At 42.3% G+C, this 21317-nt stretch overlaps 1 protein-coding gene across 1 annotated transcript; it reads right to left on the reverse strand.

The window, feature by feature from the left end:
* Nucleotides 1–6931: 6931 nt before the first annotated feature.
* lbh (LBH regulator of WNT signaling pathway) lies at nucleotides 6932–17440 on the reverse strand. Its single transcript, XM_020098245.2, has 3 exons — nucleotides 17163–17440; nucleotides 11794–11896; nucleotides 6932–8839 (listed from the first exon to the last, which is right to left on the reverse strand). Exons 1-3 carry the CDS (start codon nucleotides 17189–17191, stop codon nucleotides 8603–8605), a joined length of 369 nt encoding a protein of 122 aa, XP_019953804.1. The 5' UTR covers nucleotides 17192–17440; the 3' UTR covers nucleotides 6932–8602.
* Between the last annotated feature and the right edge of the window lie 3877 nt (nucleotides 17441–21317).

Genomic DNA, 21317 nt, shown 5'->3' on the forward strand with positions numbered 1-21317 from the left:
GGGCGCTGTTTGAAGAAGCTGCGGTAATGGGAAACCACAGAGGCAGAATGTGCAGCACAACGTGCCCTCATTGTAAAGAATCAGTAGATTTCACAAAGTGATAGTAACTGTGGTCGATGTGGTTTAAGCTGCAGTTTGAGTTGGGGTGCAAAGGAAAAAAGGAAGATAACTCTGCTCATGTTCCAATGGTGGAAAAGGTGCTCACTTTTTTGTTCTTAAAGAAAACTACATTTGATTCTTGTTATTATCATTATTGCAGCAACAATGCATCATATCATTTTAATGTGATCACAAAGGTTCCTGTTATTTTGATTCACTTTCGGAGGCTCTGTGTTTGTCATCATGTGTTTTTATTGGTGTAGAATCAGAATGCACACTAAACCTTAGGTTATTTGTGTGTGTGTGTGTGTGTGTGTGTGTGTGTGTTATATATGTTCAGTCACTGACCTTTATATCATATAACATTTGGGAACTGTTTCTATATAAATGGTTAGGTCTTGACCTTATTTTCTTATGTTTTTATGTTATGCCAATATTTCCCAACAAAATGTCATGAAGAAGAAGAATAAGGCAGGATGACGAAATGGGAATATTCCAGCAACACTTTTTTAAACAGGCTAGAGTTTTAGTAAATTATCCAACCGACTAATTTCAACACTGTCTGCAGTGTCAATCATAAATAGGCTGTTTTTACAGCAGACATTTTGATACGACACAGCAGGAAAAGCACAGGTGTAAAATGATGAAGTTGATCACTGCCATTGTTAATTTGATCAGGGACATCTAGGCCTTTGCTAATCCACCTTCAGACATGCACTGAACTCCAAATATATGGTCCAGAAATGTACACAAGTGTCCGAGTCAGTTGCTGCAGACACTCTCTGGAGTTTTTCCTGTCCGCATGCCATGAGCCCATGTGAGAAGGCAGCAGAAGATTATCCGGAGGACTCATTGTGAGCGTGTGGGTGGATTGACACTTGACAAAAAGAAAACATGTTTCTCTGGATTAAAAAGAGAAGAGTCACTGTGCTACGAACAAATACGAGTGATTTCCACACCTTATGTCCTGCCTCCTGCATGCTCTACCAAAATGCCACACCTCACATGAATGCTTGGGAGATTTTCTTGTCGTTGTGAATGTGTGGTCAGTCTCCTGCTGATTCCTTATTATGATAAAGTCAAACTCCAGAAAATGTCCAGGCTCAATTGTGTCAAGTCAAAATGTCTGCTGGGAAATAGGCCAATATAGGTTAAAATGATCATAACAAAAATAAACTTTATTTAAATTACACCTTTAAAAACCATCAAACTTCGACATAAAAGAAAAAAATAACAATTGGCAGGAAGCAACGTGAGAGGAAGACCAGACATCAACACTGAGGTGGTCGAAAATGATGTCACATACAAACTTGATCACATAAAAGCAGTTAAGAGTCAATAAATATAGATACACAAATTAAATCAAAGGTAATAAGAAAATGATGAAAAGATAAAAAGACAATAAAAAGAAAATTAACAGCACAATAAAAAAATAAACAGCAGCTTACAATACCCAGAAGAGGTTCATAATTTATAACCTTACATTTAAAGAGTTAAAAAGCTGTGAATTCCAAAAGTTGTTTTATTTACATATGCAGAGCGTTTAGACAACACCTCCACACCTCTTTTCAATATTTGCATAATAACTTCATTTCAGAAAGTTGTGTCCTAAATGTCTGCAAACCCTTAGAGCTATTCATACTTGTGAGTACTTGTTGTGCTCAAGCAAACTTTGCTCATGTTGTGGTGCTCCACCCCAAGATCCAGGTGTTACAGATCAGTCAGAAGCCATTCAGACGTCAGAGCCTGGTATTGACCGAGTCTCCCAACATGGCCTTTTAAAGTAGTGTAAATCCTCGCATGTGTCATATGTTTCTCTTACCCCCCGTTATGAGCCGTTCTTCTGTTACGAATTACCTCAGCATTCAGTGATGTGCGAGTGCTCGGACCGGTCTACGTGTCTGAGTGTATCCGAGCATGCACATGGACTGTTTTGGGTGTGTGCGTGTGGTTGCGTGTGCGTGGCGGAGTGAGGTAGAGGAGGACTGACAGACAGGGGTAAAAGAGAGAGAGTGCACTTAGTCAAACTCAAGACTTTTCCATGACCTGCTCCCTATGGCATGCACTCTATCTGAGCGACTGAGTGAACTGTATAGCTTTATCAGTATAAACTTCTCAAGGGTCAACGCATCACTTCAGAGGGGATCGGAAAAACTCTGCAGCGAAACAAGCTCCAGTTTTTTTTCATTTTTTTTTTACAGTTTGATGCCAACTCACCTTCAAAAGCGAAGCACATCCACATGATTAATGACGCTTGTCCGAGATAATTTGGCCAAAGCAATATGATCAAGCGCTCCTAATCATACTACCTTTAAGAATTACAAATATCTGAGCCCTGCGGTAAGAATCACATTCCCTTTAATCCACCAAAAGATAGAAAACATGCTCACTTTAGTTATATTCACTGATAGAAACAATACAGGAGGTAGGCCAAGTTAAATTCAAGTGAATGCTTGGATCAAATCAACAGATAAATGCAGGGACCAGCGAGGTTAATTCATGTTGGACATGCCGTTCCACTTATGTAAGTCCATGTGAGGGAGACAGTGACTTTTTTCGGGCATTATTTTGGTTTATTTTGAATCTATTTTTAGCTCCTTAACAAGCCTTTATTGAGAAAAGAACTCGTTCAGTTTGCTTTTTTAAAACATTCTTGCCTCTCATGAACTTGAGCTCTCTTCTCGATCGTTCAAAAGAGGACACGGATGATTTAACTTGTCTTTCAGTGAAGTTCGTCCTCAAACTGACAGCACATCTTACCCTTGCACTTGACACTTGACAGCACCTGACATTCCTGTCTTGTGTTTTTTTTTTATTGTAACTGGTTTTGCATTCTTTATCCCCTTCTGTGTGTTTCCCATCCTGTCTTTCTTTCTTTCTCCCTTTCCAGCCCCGGTCTCAAGACAATAAGGATTAGAGTGGCGGGCCCATAAAATGTCTATTTATACCAACAACAGAGGAGTGGCAGCCTGTGGCTCAGCACATTAACAAACAAAAACTACAGTACGAGGCAGACGTGTATTGATCAAAGCTTTAAAAAGATGGAGGATGAGATGGATATGGAGATGGAGATCACCACGTTAAATAGAGAACGAGTCCCAGGGTGATGCGGCTCATCCATCGACACATGTGCAGTTGCATTCTGTCTTCGAAGGCCGATGCAGATGTGCAGATACAGACAGCAGTTAGGCACTCAGTCACTGAATGCCTAACACTGAATTTCAGTGTGTGCTTGAGTCTGATTAATTGTGAAGTTGAGGAGGCTTTGTTTTGAATAGCAATCATTTCTGCTCAACTGTTTCTGGATATCACATGGCACTGTGAGGACAAAAAATGAGCTCTGATGCGATCCATGTTGTTCGTAATGTCATTTCGAAAGTACAGTAGTCCTGAGTTGTAAAATTTTTATGAGGGCATAATGACACCAAGCAGGTTCCCAAGTGTCATTTTTGCCGCGGCTGCATTTTACCTTATCTCACTATGTCTTATCTGCATTGACTAGTCTGCGATCTGTTATTTACCCACATTCCCCTGTAGGTATTCTTTACCTCTTCCACATCCTACTTTTTCCCTTCCCCTGACTCCTTCACCTTATAATCCTCCCTGTTGGGTGCTTCTCAGCGTATCTTATTCTAGCTCTTCTCCTGTTGACAGTGCCAGATATGTGTCTACGCTCGGTGGGCCGTCTCCAGACAGGTTATAAATAACCAGCAGAGTTTTTTTGCTCCATGTCCTGAGAGCTCTGCTTTCTTCTCACACTTGAGGAACCATGGGAAAAGAATCTTTCCCTTACGCACACAGCGCTCATAATAACAGACACGGTTATACATGAAACCTCCGAGCGCATGCGGCTTGTTTGCACACTTTGCACAAACACACAGACGTGGTTTTGCATGCACACACAGGGTAAACCTTTGTGGGGGCTTACACAATAAGGTTGCGGCACTAAAATAGCAAGGTTATAGGAACAAGGGCAGTGTTTATGATGAAATGCTAACTTAAATTACATAACCTGCTCTGTGGGAATGCAGAGTACATGTCTCCTGTCATGTAAGTATGGGAAACTCGCTGAAACAACAGAACGGGATAAAAGTCTGGGACAGCAAAAAATAGAAAGAACAAGAAAACAAGGATATTGGAAAGAAAAGTAAAAAACGGCAAAGGAATGGAAAAAAAGTTCAGAGGATAAGCATTATTTTTCTCCTCCTGACACTCATGACTAGAGGGGGAGTGGGGGGTGCGATATGTTATGGCACATGAAGGGGTTGGTGTGAGTTGTGTGGAGGAGTGACAGTGAAACAGTGTTAATGTGGACTATAGTTGGGAGTCGGGGAGAATTCAGGGGTTGGCAGGTCAGACTCCGCTGACACACTGGGATCAGTGATGGGATTGTTTCCATTGGAAAGAATTCCAAGAATGAGCGAGAAGAGCTATCAGTGACTTCACTCAGAGGACCCTAACAACGGTTTTAATACATCGCAGGCGCACACGCTCTCAGAGATAGGGTGCCAACAATGGTGTGCCAGACACTCTCCTTGTTCCCCTATGTCACAGACAACCCAGAGCTACTTGTCCTGCCAGTTGCAGAATGAACGCTGTCACATGGGACCACCAGGTTGTTAACGAGCTGATTTACAGTATAAAGACTTTTACACAAGAGATAAAGTGGTTAAAAGCTATAGTGACATCAACAACAATGGGGCACATCCATAGAGCAATATATGAGTTAATCATCGGAAAACGTTTTCTTGTAACATGAAATAGCCATGACTAAATAAGCTATCGGATTTAAAGTCAGGGGAGAAAACGTCTGTAGGAGTTATTTATTTAGATTGTAATGGAGCAGTTTGTGGAAACTTATTCAAGCTCTTGCTGAGAGTTACATAAAAAGATTGATAGCACTACTCGGTCCAGAAAATATCATGTTTGAGCCAGTAGATGGTCAGTTTCGATTATTTTATCAGTTTTTCAGAGTTAAAACGTTAATGAGTTTTATAGTTGTTGATAGAAACATTTTGTCTGATGTTGTGGAAGTTAGACCCCCTTTTCTTTGGCTTCAGCTGGACAATATCATGTAGACATGAGAGTTCATCAAGTTCTTGGCAGAAAAAACATACTATAATCTGTCCAAATAGTCTATGTATAACTTTTTTTAAATAAGAAAGACTCAGCTAATCTGCTCTACTAGGACTCTGCAGTTGTGGTGTAGTCAGATTAGGTTGATAGTGGCTTGGCAACATATGCAAACAAACCAACAAGTCAATGTGATGCAAAATGCTCATTCTTACTTTTTCAATTTTGAAAATGTAACTTATAAAGTGTCTGAAGATATTGATCCAAAAGAAGATTATTAAGAAAATAGGCTCTTTACAGTTAGATCTTTAAGGGTGTTAACTACCTACAGCTTTCAACTGATGATTCTGGTCAGAAAAGTCAAAGATGATGGTAAAGTTTAAAACAAGAATATTTTACGAATGTTAAAATATGTTGAACTTCTGTGAACCTGAGTAAATTAACTGAGAGCTGGGTGAAGAAGAGGAACTGAACATAAGAGCCTCTCGAAATGTATAAAAGCAATGGAAAGATGCTCCAGGGCTTCCTCCGATATCTTCTTAAGCCTCTGAAATACAGGACTTTTCTTTATTAAAGCCGAAGCATATTGCTTTCTCCAGCAATATCTGAAAGACGACACAAGTTCAGAGGTTCCCAGCTGATGTCTCATGCTTTAGTAGCTGGACGCAGGGGTCGGTTGGACTCTCAAGGGGCTGTGCTCTGTCCTTCCCTAACTTCTTATGACTTCTTCTTTCCGTGATCTCATGGCATTTTCCACTGAAATGAACAGTCATTAAAAAAAGGGACAGAGGACATTTCGTTTTCTGGCCCAGAACTAAAGCCACTATAGCCACATGCTCACTGCCGCTGACCACCATTCTACCACAAGCCTGGGGGGTATTAATAACTCTTTATACTGCTTTTTTTTTCAAGGAAAGAGGAAGCAGGGTAGAATGTCAGTTCATTGTTCTCCTTCCAGGAAGCGACTTTAAGGCCCTGAAAGTTTCACCTTGGCCAATCCTTTAGGCCCCTGGCCCCTGAAGTCCATACTGCAGCAGCTCTGATGGACTGTTCCCAGTACTGGGCAATCAAACTTGACCCGCTAGGTCGCTAATACAGACTGTTGCAGCAAATCACCTCAGACGTTTCCATTGTAATCGTGATCAGAAAGCTTTCTGTTTATTCCTGTAAAGTCCCCCAGTTGCCCATTAGAGCTGTTCCACTCAACCACATTTTATTAGTCCTGCATCATTGTGGTGAGTGTTTATGGGCAGAGCGTGAGGAGCTGCTTCCACAGGCTTTTATTCCCCACACTATCCCTAATACTTGTGTAATTGTAAAGCTGAAAGATTGCTAGGTCAAACCAGTGTTCTCTCTCTCTATATATATATAACTGGTTGGCATTATGTAATATTTTAAAGATGTTAAGTTTAAGAGATATAAATAAAGCTTCAGAGGGTTTAAGATTATGTTGCTAAGATTCAGATTGTGATGCTTTGTGTGCAAGCTGAAGAGGAAGTACCATGAAGTCTGTTCTCGCTTCTATATACGATACGTGCATCTGCATTTGTGGAGAGCTTCTGTGCAAGAGACGAGCACCGGGCAGGAAGTAATACTGCTTTTTCTCAAACCGCTGCAGGCAAAGTGAGAGGTAGGGGGGTTCACATAAAAGAAAATGAAAGCATACACAAAAGTAAGTCTCTCAGAAACAATACTTTAAACCAGGGAGGAAAACACCATAAAAACCGTAGTTATGCTTCAGTCAAATATTCTCACACAGTTGGATAGCAAATTCAAATGTTTATTTACAGCCTCTGTAATTGTCACAGAGAAAAGTGGTCTAAATACAAAAAACAAGAGAAAGATGGCGGCTAATCTCCCTGAGCTTTACAAAAACAATGTGGGACCTGTGGGTGACAGACAAAGAAAGAGATGTTTTGTACACAGCCCTAATGCCACTCAAATGAGAAACTACGAAAAAAGAACAGGGACAGAGTACATCAGTCATGCTTGTACAACAGTTTTTCAGATTCACAGATCCACAAATTGAACAACAAGACTTTTCACAAACGGTTTGTTGCGATTTAAAAAGTGAAAAAAATAAACACCCCACCAACTTTGTAATACAGATGAATAAAATGAGAGTGAATGAGATTTCCCCACCAACAGCGTTTTGCAAACATCAGAACTAAATTCTTTTAATACTGTTTCAGATATCGCCTGTATCCTTGTTTGTGAACTCCCGTCCTACAGTTTGAATTCGCCGTGAGCTGAACTTCACAACCTTAAACATATGGCTGTTTTCAAAAAAAGAAGCAGAACAGGAAGACCAGGAAAGAGAAAGTTTCTATTCAGATGTGTTCATCTCAGAGCGTTACTGAGAGAGAAAGAAACAAACAAAAAGGCCTCAGGGGTCGGCTTATTGGGAACGAGTATTTACACATCCTTCTTTGGGGCTATACATTTTCAATCTTCCAACCTTAGATTAGCGTGCGCTCGCCTTCTGAACAACCTGCTTACGTCACATTTTCAGTTAGAATCTTTGCTTTGTCATTGACCTGCAGTTTGTCTCATGATTACAGGAGGCCAACGTGATGAGAGGATAAAGGCATGACTGTGTCCTAAATGAATTTATTACAGAACTGCCCCCTCCCCCCCTTTAACCTTTCAACTACTCCTGTAAATATGATTCGATTTAGCCTTTTTATTGTAAATGAAGACCAAAATTATATGTATATATAATTTAAACAAATCCTGTGATGGGAAAAAAAAAACAAACATTTGCACTAAATACCCCACAAAAAAAGAAGAAAAAAAGAAAAAAGGCAAATCACCAACTTCTCCTCAGAAACAGACAAATCTATGGACAGCCGTGGCAAACACAATAATCATATCAATCCAGAAACCGAAACAGTGTGCTGTAGACAATAATCCCACACGGGTACCACAATTGGTTCTGTATGCGAGTATTAAGTCTCTGGGGTCATGACGCCGGCCATTTTGGAGTAAGGTACAGAGCGGTAGTGGCCCCCCCTCCTGCAGCATAAGACCTGTCCGTGAGGCACTGAGCTGCCACCGTCACATTGGACATCCGTTCTGGGCCGAGACACACACAGTGGTAGGGAGGGAGGCAGGGTAGGGTAGGGTAAGAGGTGGGGGTGTGTGTGTGTGTGTGTGTGTGTGTGTGTGTGAGTTCTTTTTAAGTCAGTTTGGGTGCGTTTGAAGTCCAGGAGGATAAATTATTTTGAGAACGTGTATGTTTGTGCTGCTTTCTCTTGCAGAAGTGATGCTTTTGGTGTTGAGGGCAGCGCGATGGCATCACGAGACAATGCACGTGCGTCCGTCAGGTGTAAGTCTGCCGAGTGCTGAGGTGAAGTGTAACCAGTGTGTGACAGGGAGAGTGGACCAGAAAGAAACAGAACAGGAGAGCGTGGGTGCCTCTGCGCGGCCTCTAGTGCTCAGAATTCTGTGTGGCCTGTCCATTTTGGATGCTGCCATTATTGTGTTCCTCCTCCTCTTCTTCGTCGTCCTCCTCTTCATCCTCCTCCTCTCCACTGATGAGGAACTCCTCCGGGGGCCAGCGAAGCTCTCCGCTCTCGACCTCTCCCTCTGTCGGCTCAACCACGATGGACGGCAGGCGATCTTTGAGCTTGCAGCAGCGGTCGAAGTCTGAGGGGTCGGGGAATATCTGAAGGAGAGACGAAGATGAAACTCTGGTTAAGAATCTTTCATTTACACAAACTGTCCCAAAGCAAGAGATAACATGCGAGTGCATTTCTGATCGGTGCTACGTGTGCGGTATGATCTGCGACACCAGGACTCATAGAAGTGTTGCAGGCACCACCACAAGGCTAAACAACCATGAAGGAAGTGATGCGAAGACTAAACAACTGTCAGGGGAAGTGGTTGCTTCCAATCCCAGTGGCATACCTGCTCTTGACCAACCCACATTCCCCCTAACAGCCTGTGTATTACAGGGGCTCACCCAAAAAATAAACTGCACCGGGACGGTTACGTCAGAGGCCATCTAGAAAGAACCTACAGTAAATGCTGCATCATGTATAATCGAAATACTCAGTGAGGCATCATGCCAAGCAGCTTGTAGCTGCTTATAAACTCATCCAGTACCACATCACCCACTACTCAGAAGATTATACAAGCGTAATCATGGCATTTCAGTCAGCAAGGTGGAACCACACAGAGGTGAAAGGTTTGCTGGGACATGATGTGTTTGAACAGAATATCCATCTCAGTTACATGTAAATGTTGAACGCTTTATATTCCTGAGGAGACTGCGTCAGAGAAAACAGGTTTTGGAAAGAACACGGAGGCACGGGCAAATCCAGACTGCTCCGTCTGCTTATAGGAATGCAGCCTGCCTCTCTCAAATATTTGAAGCGAAGCTGAAGGGCATGAGAGATATTCTGACAAGAGAGATTACATGCACTCCCTATTCTGGCAAGATCGGACATCTACCTCAGATTTTCTCTGTTCATAGGAACTGGAGAAATGGCCCAGAGGGGGGAAGAAGAAGAAAAAAAAAGGCTGCCATTCCTGGTCCAAGAACAGCATTTTTCCTTTGCTGTTTGGATAAAGTGGACGAATATTTTTAGACCTGAATATTTCACTCCAAGACATTGGCGGAGGGAGTATGGGGGCCGGCAATGTCACTGTCTGGGCAAAGAGCCAAATGGAAAGAAAGCATTAGATGAGACAGGAGAGAGACAGAGACAATAAAGAGATAAAGGGGATCCAGCTGTGAGGAAGATGAGATCGGAGGAGGAAAAACAAAAAAGTCCAAAAACCTATAAATATCCCCTGAGAGTTTGGGAATTTGTTGGGTTATGAAAGAACGTACGACGATCGCTGGTTTTTTAAACGAGCCGGTGTGTGATTATGTGTATGAACATGCCCGTGTTCATGTCTAATGCCTGCATGTATCAACGTTTCCTAGCCTGCGCAGCCAAACCTCACCGTGCGTCAGCACCAAGGGGAGTTAGGCGGTGAGGAGTGACCTTGCCTTTGGACCCTCAGCTCACACATGTCATAACTTGTTTCACTTCCAGTCGCAGGAAGCAACGACACATCATCAGCCAGGCACAATGCCGGCTATTTCAGGATCTTCTGGGGTGTGTGTTCATGTTGGGATGGGGGTGCACGCAACAGGCCTGAATCATGACATTGGTCTTTGAGATGATGAAAGATAAAAAGGTTTTTACTGGTTTTCCACTTGTAGGTCACATTCATGTCTAACATTATAGGTGCAGCTGTGATTTAATGGCCCTGGCACCCATCATGGAGAGAGTGACAGTGTGATATCTCTGCTTCATACAGGGCATCTCTGAGCTGTGGCTGGGACCTTAGAAAAATAAAAAAATAAAAAATGGGGGAGTGGAGATAGAAGAGTGGCACATTGGCACCCTGCTTTTCTTCCGCTCCGCCCTCCTCTCATCCTCAGACAGACTCACAGCTGGGGTGTGAACTGGAAGAGGAAGCCAGCCTTTTCCTTTTGGGTCAGTCTACATCCTCTCAGAATCAACATCTGCATATAGCATGGCATCAGCAGGTCATTGTAATGGTTTGCACGTTCAGAATCTTTCAGACAAATGATTGAATTGTAAGAATCCTGTAAGAATCCATTCATCCCTCAGCAGAAAGTGACCTTTTTGTCCTGTGGGTCGTAAACGCCTCAGCAGGTGGCCCATTGCCCTCAGAATGATTCAGAACCCATGAAAATGATGATGAAATTAATGAAGCATTCCAAGCAGCTGTGAGTTTAAGTGTCCCCCCCCAACATTGCACTGTTGAGCGGACGGTAAAAGAAAGCAGCAGGAAGCAACTTGTCAAGATCACCTGACGTCTCTCATCTCTCTCATCTGCAGGGTTTACTTTTGTGGCGGGCCACAAACAATTTCCACTGCATTCATTTCCTCTGCATATATAAAATAATTGAGCAACCGTGACCCGTAAAAATAAGCGGGTGCATATTGTGCCAATGTTTTCTTAGAAGTGTAAATTTATATCTAGCTGTATAGAGTAGGGTGTGTGTATAACGTCCAGTAAAATCATTTTCATTCTATGACCTTTCATCGCAGAAATGATTTTTTAGACTCCAACTGTAAACCACTTTATAAACTAGTTATTTTCTGGGTTTTTTTTTATACACTTTAGTTTGTCCAGGGTTCTTGTAGATTCATATATATATATATATTGGTGTCACAATTTATACTATAGACTGTATATAAAAGATGGACAATGCATCTCCACTTCCTTCCGCCAATTTGTGCATTTGGAGCCACAGTATATGCAAAGTAGTGATTGGGGGATGGAGCTGCGGTAGCTCAACCAATCAAGAGTCAGTCTCAGTTGTCAATCGTCACGTTTCCCTCCCTCACATTTTTTATAGTATCAAATAACGAATTAAAACCAAACTTGCCGTAAAAATTAACACATGGACATACATCAGTGTGATAAGAACTGAACTGAGGAAATGAATTTCACATGTATTTTGAATTTTTAGCTTGGTCACTGTCCCATCCACTATGGAGGTAGGTCCAAGCTATACATGTACATATGTATAAAATAGTGGGGCCAGAGGCAGCGTTTTACTATCATGCATGTGTGTGTGTGTGAGCCCTATACCTGGAAGGAGAGTCTGTCCTTGCTGGGACTGAGCCTCATGTCCTCCATGGGGGTGCTGTTGATCATCACCTCAGTCATATCTCGGCTGGGCACAAACACTGGGCTGCAGGGGTGGAAGAGGGAGAAGAGGAGAAGCTATGAGTACAGATACAATGAAGATGAAGGTGGGCCATATCCAAGTGGCAAATCAAAACATTCCAATTTGCATAATAGCAGTCCCTATTGGTTTTGTACTAAATACACGAGGGGAGTCCAGTTGTATATGGTGACGCCAAACGACTCTAAAAATCAAGATTATTAAAACTAGTCAGTGATCACATGTAACAAAAAAATGACCACCACACATTCTGCAGTAAAGCATCCTACATTTACACAAGTGATAGTTACTTTGGTTCCCTGCACTTGTGCTAGATGTTTATAAAAAATAAAAATTCCGCACAGCTTGACCACAACACACTGAGCGTCCATTCCACACTCTGCTGTGCTAATGCACTGCAAAGCTGCACGGCTCATGATGGGGCTTGCATAAGGTGACTGTTTCTAAACACAGGATGATGTGCTCTTGCACTAGCAACAGAAAAACACAGTCATTGTGAGAGTGTGCTGGGGGCGAGCTGTGGTTTGCTCAGTATCATCGAAGCCCGGCCAAACTTTTCCATTTGAGATAAAAGTAACGCGAGGCTGTTTATCCACGTTCACTACATTCACTTTCCACCATCCAGCTTTTGTTGTAGTACAAATTTTCTTTTGAAAATGACATGAGGCAGGTCCCATGACTGACACAGACGCCAGCTTGAGACGAGATGCTGTGCGGCCTTCTCACGCTCTCTATTTAAAGCCCCAAGCCCTGTGGTCAGTGGCCACAGGCTTGTGGTTTGTGTGGTCACTGGTTAAATGGAACAAAGAAAAGCGAACACAACAAGAAGCTCACTCACATCCAACACATTATCTGATCCAGTGGTCTTGTTTTTCGGGGGGGGGGGGGGGTGTGTGGACTTTGACCTACAAATTTAAAATGTCACAGCATAGAAATAAGGATTCCATGGTAGTGACTTTGTTTTTAGATAAGGAGCGATTACATAAATTTAATCACTTTTGCTTTGATGTCCATCAGATAAGAGCAGAAGAAGTAAAAACCACTTTTAAAAGTCACAAACAGAAGCTCCTTTAAAAACAAACTGTAAAAGCTACAAATACTCTTCATCAAGGAGCATTCTGGGGAATTCCTCAGTAAAGCACAGCTCTTTCATTTTGTTTCCATTTATGACTCAACTCAGTCTACTGAGAATATTTCATCCTTCATCTCCTTCATGTTTATCGACACGTGAATTATTGTTTATTTTAAGTATTTTTGCTCAAAATACATGGAGCTCAGCTCAAATTCTTCCAAAGTCATCGGACAAATATAAACTTGGAACAAGACATTTCTCAGGAATTAAAAATCTCATTAATAGCTATTCACTAAGGGTTTTTTCTGCCACGGCCATTTACTTGGGCTGATAAAGCTTATGGTAGATATTGCTGTGTTACTGAAACATTTAGGGTTTTCTTACCTTGTAAACTACAGTTTTTGCATTAACTGTGTAAATGTCACTTGTGTGGACTCAAGCTCAGATTTTGTAAATTAAACAATTCCTGATGAGCCCCGGGGACTTTTTTCCTCCACATTGTAAATTTATAATCTTTTGGAAGATCTGTCAAAGTTAATCATGTTTTCAGTTAAATATTTATGTGCACAACACAACCTACCTATATGTTCAGGCACACAACTTTGTTTTTGTAGTCTTAGAAGCAGAATTAACAATGCAATCAATTATTAAATCCAGACATTCTCACACACACAAACACACCTTCTATTTCTCACAAGGAAACACTGACGTCATAGCAGGGTGTCAGGTGGATCTAAAAATGCGAAAAATGAAAATCCTCTGGCCTAATCACCATATATTAACCTTTACTGCACTTAAGTCAGTCCACACAGCGCACTCAGCTTAAACAATAGCTGGATATCCAAAAATATACACATAACATAAGAGCAGCTTGAAGGACTCGCAAGGTTTAACATGGAAAAAAAAAAGATGTGAGTCAGGCATGCAAAACGCAGCAGAGGAGGGGACGGAGGGATGAGCCGTGACAGTAAAGACCTGTGCAGAAAGAGGGAGGGAGGGAGGGAGGGAGGGAGGGAGGGAAGGGAAATAAAGATAAACACTCGGGCCTTGCCAGTCATATTTCTGCTCAGGGATCGTATAAACATCCTGCTCGGCTAAGAATAACAGAACATCGGCCTAATAAAACATAAAGGGGCACAATGAGGAGGAAGTGGGGCTGCACAAGTAACGAGTCGACCTGGGAGGAAACAAACACACACCGACTCCAGTCATATCTGTTACGGCTTCAAGTGTCAAGCTGGGCTGAGTGTGTCCCTCTCTCTCCCAAAGTGGAGCGACTCCGATAGATGGCATGTTAAGTGTTCTGCAAGTAACCAGCCAGTAAAAGTAGGACACAGCTAGTTAACCAGCATCTTTGGCACGTTTGTTATAGTCTCACCGGAACGTGATGATTCCTAAGCTGCACATTATACACAACACTTAAAATGTCCAGACTGAAGACGAACATCTTAGAGACAAATGTCCCTCATTTGCTATATAGGCTGGTTTGGCAGATGGCAGTAAACCCCTTCACCTGTTGACCCAGTAAAACATAAGGCACACCTGCATGGGTCCTGCCAGCATCCTAATGCTGCGTCCAGCCAGAGGACAGATGGACGAGAGGTAAGACAGGAGACACTCAGGTATGTGTCCAAAACAGGCATTGGATGGATTACAAGAGTCTAGAGTAGAAACTATCCATGGATTAGGTCATCAACAATCATTTTAACCTGAACAGCACCTGGAGCGAATACGTCCCCTAAGACCCAACAGTCCCCTTATAGGAAACCACATTTAAATTCACCAGATCGTTTTTTTATTTGGATCTGAACCAAATTGCACAAACACAGATGAGTCCTCTAAAAGTATGGCCCACAAGGGGGGGAGAAAAACAACTATGCTCTGAGAAATCAGTGCAAATGTTGACAAAAATAAATAAATCCTAGATTCGTACCAAATTGAATTGTTTTTTCTTCCGGCCATGCACCACCCCTCCCCAAAATGTTATGGTAATTGATTGAGTGTTTTTTTTTTTTTTTATACAACTTGAGAACTTTTTTGGCAAATTGTCAATCCAAACATAATCTGTTGCTGCAGCAGCTCTGAACTCAAATTAATTTATGCAATATCTTTAAAAGCTGCGCCCTTTTCAGTAATTCACCCTCTGGTGGGATCAAGAACTAGCAGGTCATGTAGATCAAAAAATAGTAAAGATTTTTTAATTCTTAAGAATCAAAAAGATTGAAAAAAAGCACTTAAAATGCTAATGATCCTAATAATACTTGCTTTTATGTTGCTGAAAACATTACGTGCAAATTTCAAAGTTGATTTATGGCAATTGTGTAGAAACCTTTTCACAACTATTTGCATTAAAAACTGATTTATTTTTTTTTTTACACTGAAGGTCACTGGGACGACAACACGGCACGATGCTCTCAGGTTATCAGCTGTGTTCAGTAGAGTCACTGTTGTTTCAGACAAATGCACTGACCCGGTGACCAGCGGAGGAGCAGAAGTGCACATGCTCCGTTCAGTCATCTCCTGTTTAACAACTGCTTCACCTCATTATATAAAACCACCAGACTCCTAATACTTCACACTACAGCCTTATATAGGCAGCAGTCTCATACCAGCAGGACATACCACCTGTAGAAGCACCGGCTTCACCTGTCAGTCAGAATATGTCCATTATATAATCTTCACCTAAGATTGACACCAGCTTCTTCCACCTGTCTCCACAGGTTAAAGCTATGAGGCCTGTGCTGTGCTGGAGGTGCTGACAGGAGCCCGAGTGGCCCCTTGCAACCACCTACCCTACACCCCAGGAGGAATCTGCATCTTGCGTTATCATCATTGTTTCCCCTCTCTGCTCTTACTACTCGCAACATAAATCTCAGTCAGACAGGGACGAAGCCGCTGACATTTCACACCAGCACTGAGCTCGCGGTGGGTGGGGAGGGGGGGCTGAGTATGACACCCCCCGCCCCCCCAGGAGTGAGCTGGAATGAATGGGTCGTATCCAGATTCTTTTGGAATGACTTTGTCGCTGCAGACGTGGCTCAGTGTTTTAGTGCGTAGGAGTGAAAATTACCTTACATGTCCCAGCAACTTGCACCAAGTTTTTTTTTTTTTTTATATATGATGTTATGAACAGCATGTATGAGAGATTCTTTATGTTGGGTGACTTCCAGCTGCTGTTGTGAGAGAACACATCTTCCTCTTTCCACAGATAGTAAGCTACAGTGCAGACAATGGAATATTTCAATGAAACTTGCAGCTCCAATTCAAAATCTGCTCAGTAAGTTTCCGATCACGCCCTCGAAATGACACTGAGGCAACAGATGCATCTTCATTTTCTCATAAAAATAACCAGAATGGAGAAGCATGGCCCTGTTCTGTGAGTAACAACAGGAGAGAGTTGGTTCCAGTAAAGAGGTTGATTGTGAACTTCCTGGTAGAGATGGCAAAAAGCCTGCTGAGGTTTTGAACAGAGCTTTGTTTCAAAATAACTCTCATATCCTCTACACAGACAGGAACACATCTGAAAGCACAAAGACACACTCAGTATTCCTGTGTCAACAACAGCAAGGAGTGTCAGAGGGGATGATGATAAAATGACACTGGAGTAATAGATAGGAGCAGAGTGCATCCATCCTTCTCCGATTGCACTGCACCTGCAGCACTAAAGACCAAGAGCTGAAAGCAGAGTATCATTCCATTCACTTGTTTAAAAAGGACACAGCAAAGTCAGTGTGTGTGCTTCACTGTTAAAAAGAAAAAGTGGTATAATGCCTCTCACCCCTGAGGCCCGATAATGAAGCTGCGTGACCACGGCGACCTTTCAGAATAGGAACAAACTGGAGCATGAAAACAATTTGGTAAATATCTTAATGGAAATTTTTTTTAAAAGGTGACACCCAGATTCCCCCCCCCTCTTGTTTTTCAGATCCATGTGTGCTGTGACATTTCCAATTTCAGGGGCAACACCCCAGAGAAAACCTCATGAAGGAAACATGAGTGGGTGCAGCAAAACAAAAAGAGGAGGAAATCAACGAACACAAGTATTCACCACAACTATGTGCTTCATTGTTCATATACCTGTCACATGCAGAGACAACACATCTATTGTGTGCGTCATTTATTCCACAAAGCACAGAGAACCAGTGCGCACACATGGGGAACAAGTGAGAGTGGAAAAGGAGGAAAAGATGCAGAACTCACCAGTAAATCTGAGGAGAGAATACAGACATGAATTCACACCTGCTGCCAATTACAGCCGCGGACTTCTCTCTACTTTCTTCCTTTTTCTTGTCGCTTGTCTTCTCCTCTCCTCCGACGCACAGGACGCACAGGACACAAACCGAAAGGACCCAGCGTGCGAACAGAGAACACGCAGCGACACTTCGGAAACAACAAAAACTGTTTTTTTTGCGCGTCTGATCCGCACCACAGTTGTGTTGAGTATTTATGCTGGAGAGGCGTGCACTCGTGGAGCCGAGAGGAGACACACCTCCTCCCTGAAATCCTCAATGGCAGCTCATTATCAGGCAGGAGCCAATCGGAGCGCAGGTGACCCTCCACCACCACCTCCACCACCTCCTCCTCCTCTTCAGGCTCGATGACGATAGCAGCGGCTGAGCCATCTCATTGGAAATGGACGAGGAGATGCAGCATGATGCTATTGATTTGGAGTCTCCAAGGCAACAAAAGTGAAAGCCTCACCTCCTCTTGAATGACAAAAAGAGGAGAGAGAGAGAGAGAGAGAGAGATGGGCTCATTAACAAATATCTTTCAAGGGCAAATCAGTGTCTGTATTTTTAAATATTAACAATTATAACAATGATAATAAGGATGATGGAGAATGGTCCTGCTGCAGGGTTTTGTTTTTGTCAAGATGAAACAAACCGTGCGTAAAAACATGCAGAGTGTAACAATCCTGACTTTCCGGGACTTCTTTACGTCCATGTGGCGTTCAGGACCTCTGGCACATAGTTTGACCTTCACGTTACATAAAATGCACAGTTGACTTTGTCCCCTGCGCGCACTGCGCTGCGTTTGGCTCAGATCGAGCAGGTGCTCAAGGCGCGCTCCAGCTTCAGAGGTAACATGCCAACAGGCCTCTACTGCCATCTTGTGGCACTGTGAGGTGCCACAAGTGTTTAGTTGTCATCATACATTTGTTTGTTCCTTATTCTCTGATTCTTCCCCCCCTCTCCACAGTCCCAAAGTACTTATTATTGTTGTAAGATCTCGGCCTTACTATGTACTCAAGTGCCTTGAGATGATGTATGTTGTGTTTTGGGGCAATACATATAAAACTGAACTGAATTGAATTTAGCTTATGCAACTGTTCTCATCTTAAAACCAGCTGCGTATGTTTTAGTAAAGATGTCACTGCTCAATGATTTCCTGTATTTTGTCTCTCTCTTCTCATTGTGTCTGGTCTAAGGTTGTAACTTGTGTCTTTATTTCGGTCCTTACTTGTTAACGTTACATGTTCACGTGTTGTTTGTTCTGTAACTGTTGAATTATTCTTCCTTATGCTCTGTTTCTCATTTGTGTTTGGGACCCCACCCCCACCCCAAAAAAGGAGATAATACGTCTGAAGGGGTTCATCCCGTGAAAAGATGAGAAGATTCTAATTATACAGTGTATCAAGAATAAACGTTAATGTTCCCTCCCCATTATAATGCAGCTCACAGCTTCTCTGCCAGTTTGAAAATGGCCTTTGCTCCATTCTCTGGGGTGATAACAGATGGCACACATGCCCGGCAGAGAGCAAACACTGACGAAATAAATAGTTCTGATTTAGAAATGTGCCACAAAGAGTTTCCATAAACCCTCTTAACCATTAGCAGCAACAGCCAGTCAGCAAGGAAGTGAACAAATGTAGTTTAGCTTAAATATTGTTCAGACCCACAAGGCATATTTTTGTTGAATAACTTTATTGGAGGTGTCACTAACTAATGCATGGTTACAGGCGGCTGCAAGATACAGAAACTTTTTATTTGCTGGAATTACGAGAATACATGAAGTCAATTGGCTTTAAAGGCTTTGGTCAAGATGATAAAGGTTAAATACAGAGATCATCTTTCAGTCAGATGCTCAGGATTAAGAATCATGGATTAAACTGCAGGTGAAATCAACAGTATTTCGCAGTGATGTGAAATGTATGTGTTAACTGGTTTTTAATTATCCTTAATGCACATTTTATCTTCCATAGGTGTTCAGTTAGTAACCAAATTAGTCAGTGTCATCATCGTGTTTTGATAAAACTTGTATTGCATCAATTATTAATTCAAGCTTTTTGTACTGTTACCTCATCTGGATCTGTCATGTGCAGCTCTGGCTTCTCCTAACAAGAAATTAAGAAGTTATTTTTTACATTTTATTGTGAAAGATGCATTATCACACAGTGACCACAGGATGTCACTAGTGTCTATAGAATAACTGAAAGAGAGCCCTGGGGCCTTTCATGAGCTGTTAGATTGACAGTTACTAATTGCTTATTGTGCATAGCATGGACTAATCTAAACTACAATCATTTTAGATCATCAACTATAACTATGAAAACATTGTATTATAATGTGTCGGTAATTTTACTGCAGTGTGCAAATGTAATGTAAGTTGGAGTCATTTATTTCTTTGCTTGAACTTGATGCAGATCATCCTTTTTCCCCCTCATTATATCAAAACCTGATTGTGCTCTGGTCTATAATATGAGTGTATATTATCCACTTTTTATATTATCTGTCAGTGCTGATCCTCACCCTAAATTCACAGACAGAAGCGCAGCATTGTCCTAAAAATTATGTACAATTAAGGTAAATGAAGAATATATGTACAGGACCAGATAGCAGCAGATTAATAAATATTGTAGCACATGAATAAATATAAATAAAGCATATAAATATATATAAAGATTGTGTACAGTTAAGGTGAATACTGATGATGAAGAATGGTATAAAAGTGAAGTATTGTGTAAATAGCCTGAACCTGTTGTGAGTGAAAGATCACCCGAGTGTCTGGAGAACAGTGACCCCCTCTGCTCACTCCGTGGATGTGCAGGCCAGCTGCTTTTATTGCTGCTCCACATAAACAGCTGCACATCTGGGCAGGCAGGGAAGCCTCAGGGGAGCAGAGGGGAGGCTGAGGATTGACTGCACAATGTGTAAATGAACGAGGCCCTGAAGGGGACGGCAGTCGACAAGCACCCGTTGTCCTCTTGGCTGCGTTTCGAAGTAGGCTTAAGTTTCCCTTTTTGGACTCTGACAGTTGGAAGTAGCGGGTTTTTCATCTCCGTCCTCTTCTCTCTCTCTCTCTCTCTCGTTCTTCTTCATCGTTGTGGTTCTTTGCTCATGCTGATTGTTTCAAGAAGGAGTCTTTGTTCAGTGGAGCTACAGTGACTTTAACTTTTCCGTTCCCAAACAGAAACCCATTAGAGAAGCATTGAACATTTCTCTAGAGATCTCCCCTCTATGTTCACAGTGTTTTTTTGTCGTATGTGTTTACCTCCATTAGTGTGAGCATACAGGTTGATCCTGTGCGGGGGACAATATATCTTTTCCGTGCGTGTGTGTTGCTGAGGGACATCTGATCTTCGGGCTCACCACACGCCACGCTTGCTCGCAGGTGGTCTGTCTGCACATGGGGGCTGAGCAGATTTAATATTTCATAGGAGCACAGCACACCCCTGGACGCCATCATTGAGTCCACATGGTTGGCCGGAAAGCTGCTCTGTGAACGCTGGGCTGAAGTATGCAGCCTGCCAGCCCCCTCTCCACCATGCTGCTCGCTCACTTGCTGGGCCTCACAATTAAAAAGCTAACCACAGCTACAGATGTTGGCAGCTGTCTTTAACCCGTTGGACGCCTCCCTGTGCTGCAGGTCCAGTCTGTGTAATGTTCGCCTGTGTAAAGTGCGAACAGAGTTTGGAGAGTACCTGTGTCAGCTAAGTGAACGAAGAGGTCACGTGTGAAAGAAGAAGCCAGAAACCAATACAGGAAGAAAAATCTGGAGAAGGAATAAAGAGCAGAATGAGAACTGCCCAAAGCTTTTTATTCTGACAGGTTCCAGGTATATTACACCATCGAAACCCTCATCTCCTCTACTTTTATGCTCCTCCACCTTTCTACACTCGGCATGTAAACAGGAAATCAAAATCAAAAAAGTGTTTATGAGCAGCTTGCAAAATTCAGTTTTTATGAATTCAAACTCAGGTCACAATTAATCAAGTTCCAGTGACGCTGAACCTCGTTCTGCGTCAGCCGGCGTGTATGGTGCAGAGTTGGGCGTAAGCCAAAGAGCACAGAGAGAGCTTCACCAGCTCCATTATTCAACAAGGTCAAACCCGATTTAGATTTGAAACTGAAGCCA

This window comes from Paralichthys olivaceus, chromosome 12 (genome assembly GCF_024713975.1).
Source record: "Paralichthys olivaceus isolate ysfri-2021 chromosome 12, ASM2471397v2, whole genome shotgun sequence".
NCBI lineage: Eukaryota > Metazoa > Chordata > Actinopteri > Pleuronectiformes > Paralichthyidae > Paralichthys > Paralichthys olivaceus.